Raw genomic sequence first — 10409 nt, 5'->3', positions numbered from 1 at the left:
CATTTTTTGTTTTGCACTGTGCATATTTAGGATGCCGGGTACAGCCAAACTAATTAAAAAAGAGGGAAAAGAAAATGAAATTAAGTGTTTTATGAGAAACATTTTGCCATAAAAATGTCAAATGTATGAACAAATAATATCACGATATAACACTATCTTATGTAGTGTAAAAAACAAAAACTGTACTAAGTTTGCTGTTGTCTATTTTTTTAATTGCTTTATTTTTGTGTTGGGATTTTCTTACTATTATTTATTGTGTTGTTGTGTTTTTTTTTAATTATTTTTATATTATCTGAGTGACATTTTTGCATCTCTTCTTACATGTTTATGTTGAAGAAAATGAAGTTAAAAAAAGAGAAAGAGACAAATTGAAATTAGTGTCCAGATTTATGATTTAATACTCTTTAATAACATTTATAGCTTTGTATTTTTTTGGTTTCTGGTCAATAATGATTGTCATTACAATACTAGGGAATTTGTATATCAGTAAATTTAATTTCTGATAAAGTGGACCTGTGATGCTTACCTTTATTTTCTTACCCTTACTTATAAAGAAATAAAGCTTACAGCCATCTGAACAGGAGTCTGTGCCTTTCTACTATGAAAAACTAAGTACAGTTGTTGATTTATTGATTAATTGATCATCAGCAAGTTTGAGCACCTCTATTAAAGCAGATGTTTTAGCAGTTTGCTGGTCTGGAGCATTCAGGTGTGTGTTAACACAACGCTTCTCAGGTCTACTCGGGACTGGACATCCCAGCAAATTCACCGTAAAGTCAGACCTTGAAATTCTCAGAGAAATGGAAAAAAAACCCCCCCACTCCATCCGGCTGGCTTGAGAGATTAGGGAACACTGATCTCAAAAGACATAAACATAGACCATAACAAACACAAAAACTGGGCTGAAGACTCAGGACCGTGACAGAACAAGTATGGATTTTATGTGGAAGGGGAAAGCCAGGAGAAAACTCTACTCTCTAAAAAAGGTTGGCAGCATGGTTTACGTTTGCATGTTGCATCTGAACAAATCGCAAGACTTCTGGTACAATTTCAGTTGGACAGATGAGCCCAAAGTGGAGATGTTTGGTCATAATACACAGCACTATGTCTGGCAAAAAATTCAACACAACATACACCTCATACCTCTTTGGCTTGTCTGATCACTGTAGTCATCAGGTGGACCATGAATTCTTCTGTATTATAGAGTCAAATGTTATACCATCTGATCAAGAGCTAAAGCTAGCCCAGTGGCCCACTCAAAGTCCAGGCATCAACCCCACTGAAATGCTGTTGCATGACCTTAGGAGAGCTGTGCATGAATAAACCTCAATCAACTGAAGCAACATTGTAAAGAAACGTGGGGCAGAATTCCTCTAACGTGAGAGACTGATAAAGACTGAATCATAGAGTACGCTTTTCACACGAGTCCTGTGAAAACATCTTCACATGACAGAATATATACTGTTACAAAGCCAGATGTTCCTATTAAACATGGTCAAAGTTTCAAATAATAAGGTCAGTGTACAAATAGTTCCTGTGAGCCAAAAGTTTAGACTTCCTCAGTTTACAAGGAACAGCCATTCAGAACAAAGTTTTCTTAAATAGAGGGTTTCTTTTAGATGATGAACTAAGAGGCTGAACCAGGCACAATAACACATAAAAAGGACTAGAATTGTGAACCAAACTATCCTAGTATAATTCAAGCAAAAGTATTATTAAGCAGGAAATTTGCATAACAGTTCCTCCTCCTCATAAGCTGTCTAAACTTCAGACACAGACACAACCGATTGGCTAAAAGCTCTAAGATTTTGCTACACACGCTAAAGGATCTCGGCTTGTTTAGGAAATAAAGCCTGCTCATCCCTGTCTTGTATGGAGCCTCTGTGTTGGTCTTTCAGTTTGCCCTGCTGTCGATGTGGACGCCCAGGTATTTGTCACTCCCAAGTTGCTGCCCTTTTTCTTCTGAAGTTGACGACCATCTCTCTGATCTTACGCTTTGTTCATATTTTCAGCAAGCTTAAGTAAAAAAGAAACAAAACAAAAACCAATATAAACTCTGGTACACAACTTTATCTTTGATTTTTTTTTTTTTCATTTCGGTATCTTATTAATCTGTTCACATGATTGTTTCTTCTTTTTTGTCCTGTTTTTTGTTTTTTGTTTTTTTGGCCAGGATATAGTTTTAGTTGGTTTTTGTTATTATCTGAGGTAGCCAGGATCGCACCATCATTTCCACCACATCAGAATGATCTCTACGTTTCATAATATTATTAATATTTCTTGCACTAAATAAAGAAAAGGAGGAAGTTCTCTGCAGCTGTTGTTTTTGGAAATATCACCAATAATAAACACATGGCTGGCCTGTTTTCACTTTTCAGCTTTCTATTGTCCAATAACTTTGTCTCACACATGTTTCAGTTTTACTTCTTTTTGCAAATGGAAACATGTAAACCATCATTACCTTTCAACAATGTTTATTTGATTCTAATTAAATCATAAACATATAAAGACTTTATCAAATAATATACTTTTAAAACAATAGATAAGTCTCCATTCTAATAATATAACTAGCAATACAAATATTGGTATAAAAATATAGTCTTTATATGTGTGTGTGACAGTGACTAGGAGCTTGTGGTTTTGTCTCTTGAGTTTTTCAGGCTCTATGCGTAGTCCTCTGCTAGTGTGTCAAAGTAGTTGCTGTCCGCATAGATAAGGAAGCCAGAGAAGAGGCTGTCAGCCCAGCCAGCATCTGCAAATAAACCGTTTTGGTCATGGTAGAAGATTTCCATCCACACCTCGTCTTCTGGATTCAGGTACATGACGGTGGACCCAGATGCCACGTCATGGTTTCCTGTATTGGCATCAAACGTTTTGATGCGATACTGACCGTTCTGCACCAGACCAATAGCCAGGTGTTTGTTGGCCAGTGTAATGTCATAGGAGAAATAATAAATGCCTGGGTATGCACAGATGAACTTGCCCGTCTGTGGGTTGTAGTGTCCGCCTTCATTGAAAAGGATCTTGTTGAACTTAATGGGGGTTTTCTCTGCAGGGTAGCTGCTGGTGATTCCCGCAGAGAAAGCAGATTTAGGCAGGAGGCTGCCACATTTGCAGGTTCCTGCAGTGCCCCGCGGTCCTCGTTTGCCCTTGTCCCCCTTCTCTCCGTCGGGTCCTGGAGGACCAGGCAAGCCACCATCTCCGTTCTCTCCCGTAGGGCCTCGTTTGCCTGGAGGGCCGCGGTCACCTCGTTCTCCAAGTTTACCTGTCGGGCCTACCCTGCCCTTCACTCCTGAAAGCAAAACACAATGCTTGCAACATCAGTTTCTAATTGAAGGATTCAGTTTTACTACTGTTAAACCAGAAACACAGCTCCCCAGTCATTGTCAGGGATTAAGTCAACCTTGGAATAAAGCCACTCGACATTCAAACTGGCTTGATTAATCCTTCGGTGCATTCAGTCAGCACCACTGTCGCAGTAAATACCCTGGAGACAGGCAACACTGTGATTCACACACTTTGTTTTTTTCTGCAGGGCTTTTCTTAATAAGTGGCTCCATGTTCAGTTGAAAGTGAATTCCTGTTTCCAGGCATAATGGAAAACACAGGTGAATGACGTTTATTTATCCTTGACAGATTTATGGCATTTCAGACTTCACAGGCTGATATCAGGATAATATTTCTGTTGGATGAGGCTAGCAGGTACAGCCCTTCCAAATATTTTGTAATAACATTATGGAAGATTTTCCTGTGCTAAAACTTTACTTTCTGAACAATCTGAAGAAGTAAAAAACAGAACTTTAAGCCAATCTGCCTGTACACAACCACGGGAAAGTTCAGATATACCCAGCTTATAGAGTATAAGCAAATCTGGTAGCATTACTGTGACGTAAAACCTAAAGTTTGCTGCAGTACATCTACACATTCACACACCTAAACCCACAAGGATGCTTTCTAACAAAAGCAGCTGGAGATTGCATATGACTACCGAGGCTGCATACTGCTACCAAGGAATTTACTTAACACCATGCATGAACCAGGATTCATCAAGATTAGTTTGTGATATTTTGTTGCGAACACCAAGACCATGTTACACACTTTTTCAAACTGTTATGTGTTTGTGAATTAATTTAGATCTAGTACCAGTAAAGAATCCTTTGCTCCAGATTCCTGGCTGCAGATCTACATATTAATCAGTTACGAGTGGTGAAGCCAAACCACATCACTGGTAAAAGTTTTGTGCAAATCCATCCATAATGCTTTTGTAATCCAAACTGAGGGAAAGAAAAAAAAAAAACTGATCCAATCATATAACCTTCTTGGCAGGAATAATAACAAAGAATGCCCAGGGTAATATGGTTAGTGCAGCAGTTATGCCTCTGTATTTCATCACAGTCAAACAATCAATATGTGGTTGAAGTGAAAACTTGTTCATGATAAATGAAGGAGAGATGATATCTGAAGATGATTCAAAGTGTTGCATTTGTACCTTACAGCTTTTTTTTTTGCTGTAATTTTAAATAGAGGCCCAAAAAGAAATGTTAGTGCAAGTGAAGGAAAAACCCATCTAAAACCTATCATAGAGACAGGAAAAACTTGAGAGATGACCAAATCAACAATGTGGTGCATTGTTAAAAAAACATAATGAATACACTGTCCAAGTCACTAGAAGGCTTGGAGGATCACAGAAGACAAGTAAAGTCCATGATGACAAAATTATTTCCCTGGTTAAGACAGACAGCTTCACGAATTTTGAGGAGGTGTCATTGTCAGTTTCTACCATCAGGTGATGCTTTCATAAATCAGGAGAGGGTTTACAACAAGGTACAAAGGACTTGTCACACTGAACAACAGGAAGCCCAGGTCACTGATGATGTTACTGCTGATAGAAGTAGCAGGATGAATTCTGAAGTGTACAGAGTTAAACTCTCTGATTCTCTGATTCAGATTCTCGTGCAGTAACAGCCTACAGCGCATCTGATGTGTGTGAGGAAGTTCTAGACTTTAGGTATGACTTTATAAGTATTAAAAACAATCCTTACATTTGAATTTTTAAAATTATGTTAGTTTGTGCAATTACTTTTGAGCCTCTGACAATGAGAAATGCGTTTAAAGATTGCAGGATTGCAGGGTTTTAGTAGCTTTGTGTCTTCGATCATGTAGTGACTGTTTGATTTAAAATCCACTGTAATGGAGGCAAAACTAAAAGAATGATGTCTGAAACAGCACAGTAAGGAGAACAAACACCAGAACTCTTCACTAAAGAAAATCCTTTTACAAATCTGTCTTTCTCATCCACTCAAAGCTACTTCTATCCTCTTCATCTAGCACAGATTTACATTTGGCTTTTAAGGATGGGTAGTCATTCCCAACTTTGCAACACATGCAGCATCTGCTTTAAAATGAGCAAACTGTTTACACCCAGGATTTGCCATCTCAAGATGCGACATAAACCACCATCCTAAGGACAGACACATTACAAGCACTAATTAAATGTATCAGAAATGTGCATTTTTCTTGTGCAGCCCTCAATCATAAGCTGGCTCCTTAAAATGGTCCTCAGAACCTGTGGCATTAACTGTACTTGATACACTTTATGGCAAAGGTGCACCTTTTGCTTGTTTTTTATTACAATAAATGTTGCTTATGTTGGCATTTCACACACAGTGCTGTGCGAATGATCAGATTCTCATGAGGGAGTTGGAGACCTGATGTGTGTTTACATTGACTTTCCCTTTATTGTTAAGCCTCCAGTCCTGTAGGACAGATCATTTATTAACTTTCACACACATCATTTTATCTTCTCTATGTGTCAGCTTTTCACTTCACGCACACACTGGCAGTATTTCTTTGTCAGCAGACATAAACTAATGCCGTATCTGTTTCATATTATACCTGTGTCACCCTTTTCTCCTTTTTCACCCTTCCTGCCATCTCTTCCATCTCTTCCTGGGATACCCACATTCCCATCTGCTCCCGGGGGCCCGCTGGGACCTGGTTTGCCAGGCAGTCCGGGTGACCCAGGAACACTGCAGATCAGTCGTGGGGCTTTGAGCTTGGTGTCAAACAACTCTCCCGAGACACAGTGCCACAGACAGACGAATCCCATCAAGGCCCACATCTTCAAACCTATATATACAGCAAAAAGAGAACATTAATATATATTTTTATGTCTCTACGTTAACTCACAAAGTTACGATCAACCCTCAAGTTAGTTTTGCGTTTGTAGATGTTTGGGCAAAGGAGGCAGATAACGAACAATAAGAATGAATCAGTGAGTCCTAGTGCCAGACACTTAGAGGTCCTATTATGTTTCTCAGTGCCATTAAACACTCAAAACGTTCTTGTCAGGGCGTCAGACAGAGAAACAGCATATCAGTGAATCAAACTTGTGATCAAATGCAGCATGAGGCCAGATGTGATTTTTGTAATGAGAAGCAATTGCTTCTGATTCCTTTTCACACGCCGATGTTCTCATCCAACCGCAGATTTGCATGTGATAGACCTCAAGCGAAATCTTTGTGTCTGCTCCAAGTCTTGTCTCTTTTTGTGCCAAAACATTCCCGAGCCATGACATAACTCCCAGAACAATTTCTGTCAGGGGAACTCTATCATGAAGCAATGGCGTTATACGTTCATGTAAGAGAGAAGGAGACATGATCACACCTCTATTTTTGTAACAGAACCTAAAGCAGGCATTAAAAGCAAAAACACTTAATGGTGATCCAGAGCGACAGTGTGTTCTCTCCATCCTGATGTTCAACATCAAACATTCCACAGCAAAGAAATCATATGGAAACATACCGAAAATGTCTTCCGCTGTGTGAAAGTCTTTTGGATTCGCAGATTTGATTAATACACACACACAGATTTGCCCATGTGGGCGTGAGAATGTGAGTTTTGCATCTGCTGCTTGTCTCTGGTCAGCGGGGGCGTTGGAACATATGTGTCAGGTCTACAAAGAAGGATAATCCCCTTGTCTGCCATTTAAAAAAAATTATTACGGCATGTTTTTCTTTGCCTTTACACATTTGGTTTGTCCGTCAGTGCACCATGCAAGCACATCAGACAAATTAGGTGCATACTACATGATGAGCTAAACAGGAAGGAGACACCACACATACACGCAGGCTGCTCTCCTCCTTCTTGTAAGAGTAGTATGTTTTTGATTTTGAGGGTAATGAACTGGCCACAGAGCCAATGTGAGGTCCTGGGAGAGAGAAACCCCGCCCGCCATCTCAAGTCTGCAGCAATGATGTCAGCATTAGTAAAAACGCTGTCTTTAAAGAAGTGGTCAACTGTTTACACACACAGCTGTGTTGTGCATGCAAACACATCCAAACACAGATAAACGCAGTCCTTCTAAGCCGCAGCAGTAATATGCGTTATTTAAAAGCTCCTGCTGCACAGCGCTCAGTAAGAGATGTTTATTTACTATGAAGATCTAAAAAAGCTCTTTTCATTCATTTGATCTTCTTGTAAACATGTAGAGTGAGGCAGACTTTGCAGCAAAAAAAAAATCCTTTACTGAAAATAAAGGTTTTCATCCACTTTGACCAACAGCTACTAAAGTGTTTCTGATGTCAGAAATAGATGCATGTGAAAGAAAGACCAGACATTTTAGACATGTAACTTCTTTTCATTTCATTATTGCATTGCAATGCAATCTGACTATACAAGCTTAGAAAACACATGCGCGTACAAGCACTCAGTTTTGAGCAGAAAGTTTCTGTGGTATTCATCACTTTTATAAACATTCTCAATGAACAACGTCTTCTTGTGATAATAAACCAGTACACAGAGACATTTAATCCATGTTCTTACCCAACACTTGGCAGCTGTTCATCCCCAAACCAGGTCAAACGTCTCACTCTTGAGTGTCTCCGTCCTCCTATCTGCTCAGATTCTCATCTTTCACAAGATTGGAGTCCCCGTTGAACATGTTACTGTCAGACATCTATGTGCAGAGATCAGCTGCTTCTTTGCTGACAGCGTCGTGCAGTACAGCAGCACAAGCAGCAGCCAGGACTCCTTTCAGTGCAACTCTCCCTCCATCCCTCCCTCTTTCCCCTTTATCCACTCCCTTCTTTCTGCCTCATAAATTTCCTAAGGCAAACAGCCATTAGCCAGGCAAGCCCAGTATGTGCATACAGAATAAACTCCATTATGTCATTGATGAAGACTCTTTTAGAGTGAGACTCCCAGTGTAAAAGTCAGAAACTTGAATCTTCTAGATTAATAAATGACAGAACTCGTTTGTGTCTAGTTGACCTCAGTTTTAATTGTATTTCTGACATTTACCCCTAGATGGCGCCAAGCACGACATGTGAGCGTGTTGACGGACCTCTGGGATTATTTCTTTGTCATGTTGCCGTGTTGAGGGGAATTTGCTTTACAGATGGTAATCCCGCTAAATACATACATCATACAAATAACAATATAAGATCACAAATAAAATGCAAAAATAAGACTATCAAGCCAGAAAATCAAGAACTGACTCAATAAGAAATCTTTCAAATGTTAAGAAAATCTTTTGCCCTCATTACTATTATTACGCAAGTTTAAAAAAGTCTTTTGAAATGGTTGAGAGTCTGGGCAGCTCTTATGTATAAAGGTAAATTGTTCCAAAGATTAGGAGCTGCTACTGAAAAGCCTCTGTTGCTTCTGCTTTTAAGCCTGGATCTAAGACTGTCCAAGAGCAGCTGGTTTGTAGACCTCAGTGCTCTGGTAGGACTGCAGGGTTTCAATAGTTTTGTGATGGTGTTTTGTGAAATATTTAGAAGCACTTATCTAACTATGTTCCCTTTCAGTCGATTCACTCGGTACAACATGTATAATATGGAATATCACATCCCCGTGTGTCCTGGCACCTCTATTTACACCTTTGAGGCAGATGACCTGTGATGACATGTGCACATGCGCCCTTCCCTTGTTAAAGCTGTCTCACTCATTTTCTGTCACTAAGAGCCACCCTTGTTCCCTGGTGAAGGAATGGAGGGTGCACCCTGTGGGATGATTCCAGCTATGGGATCTTCTTTTCTTCAGGGTCAACACTTACTGCCTCGTGTTGGTGCTGGAGGCCCTTTGTGGGCCCATTTTGAACCCACTGGATCTGTAGATATGAAGTTTCTTTCATACAAGACTGCATTGCTTCTTGCTTTGGCTTGTGTAAAGCAAGTGGGTGACCTTATATTAAATTTTTATCTATATGGTACCAGATCACCTTCATGACTTATTTGTATGTCCCTTATGCATACAGTTCTCTTCTGAGGGACTCAGGGTTGTATTGCACCCAAATGGCACATATTTACCAAAGGTTATTTCTGCAGCTTGTAGCTTTATGCAATTTGAGCTTCTGAGGTGGCATTCTCTGGGTCTGGTGTGTTTGCGCTACATACCTATATTGACTGGGCTCAGGATGTGTGCTTATGTGACCAGTTGCTTTCTGTTTTGCTAATCCAGCTAGAAGTAGAGCTCTGTCTAAACAAAGGCTCTCCCACTTGTTAATAGAAGCTACCTCCCTAGTGTACGGCACCAAATGTCTTTCTTTGCCTCAGGGAGCAGGAACACATTCCACCAGTGGAATGGCAACCTTGTGGGCGCTTTTTAAAGGGTTCCCTGTGAGTGTGCTATTTGTACTGCAGCTAGCTGATCATCACCACACACTTTTGTTTGGTTTTATTGTTGGGACGTTACAGCCCATTCAGTGGCTCATTCTGTGCTTTCTGCTGGCTCTACCATGTGGTACTGGTCCGATTCCATGTATATATGTCCCATGCTATATGTGTTGCACCAAGTTAATCGGCTGAAAGGAGACCAACAGTTATGCCTATAACTTCGGTTCCCTGAAGGAGTTTGGCATGGCAATGAGCAGCTATCAAACTGAGGAATGACTGATGACAGGGGGTCTATGTGTAGGCAGGGCCACACATATACACCCTGTCATTGCATATGTCATTGCAGGTCATCTGCCTTAAAGGCATGAATATAGAGGTCTTCAGCCAGAACTCGCAGGGGTGTGATATCCCATACTATTTGTTGTACCTTCATCTCCTTTGTTGAACAGAAAACATAACTGTTCACTTGCTTTGTCTGTAACTGTACTTAGACCCTTTCTAAGATGTCTTTGCTCCAGATTTAGTAAGTGAAACTATTTATTAATATGAATTAGCAGGCCTCATTGTCAATAGATATACCATGCTAGCAAAGCTAAACATTCGGTAATGACTTAGCATTCCACCCTCTCAGCCACCTCTCCCCCCAAAAACCCCAAACAAAACAAAACAAAACACTAAAATGCTAAAAATAAGACTTTCAACCTAAAGTTAACAAAGATTTTTATCACTGTGGTGATAAAATCCAACTTCAATATAGTAAGTGTTTTTGCTAATTAGCAAATGTTAATCTGC

The 10409-nt window shown here is 39.9% G+C and overlaps 1 protein-coding gene across 1 annotated transcript; it reads right to left on the bottom strand.

The window, feature by feature from the left end:
- Window positions 1-389: 389 nt before the first annotated feature.
- Window positions 390-8061, bottom strand: c1qtnf7 (C1q and TNF related 7). The gene is made up of 3 exons (XM_003439779.4): window positions 7825-8061; window positions 5896-6129; window positions 390-3292 (listed from the first exon to the last, which is right to left on the bottom strand). The coding sequence occupies exons 1-3, from the start codon at window positions 7844-7846 to the stop codon at window positions 2664-2666; spliced, it is 885 nt and encodes a 294-aa protein (XP_003439827.1). The 5' UTR covers window positions 7847-8061; the 3' UTR covers window positions 390-2663.
- Window positions 8062-10409: the final 2348 nt, after the last annotated feature.

This window comes from Oreochromis niloticus, linkage group LG23 (assembly GCF_001858045.2).
Source record: "Oreochromis niloticus isolate F11D_XX linkage group LG23, O_niloticus_UMD_NMBU, whole genome shotgun sequence".
Classification (NCBI taxonomy): domain Eukaryota; kingdom Metazoa; phylum Chordata; class Actinopteri; order Cichliformes; family Cichlidae; genus Oreochromis; species Oreochromis niloticus.
Note: the sequence above shows the minus strand (reverse complement) of the source record. Positions and strands in the feature narration are given on the sequence as shown.

What these genes read in the sequence shown, in the direction of transcription:
- c1qtnf7 (XM_003439779.4), bottom strand. Translation starts at nt 7,846, where the DNA reads ATGAACAGCTGCCAAGTGTTGG. An exon ending in GAACAGCTGCCAAGTGTTGG is followed by an intron (nt 6,130 to 7,824) that starts GTAAGAACATGG and finishes CTGTATATATAG; the next exon opens with GTTTGAAGATGTGGGCCTTG. An exon ending in AGGAGAAAAGGGTGACACAG is followed by an intron (nt 3,293 to 5,895) that starts GTATAATATGAA and finishes TTTTGCTTTCAG; the next exon opens with GAGTGAAGGGCAGGGTAGGC.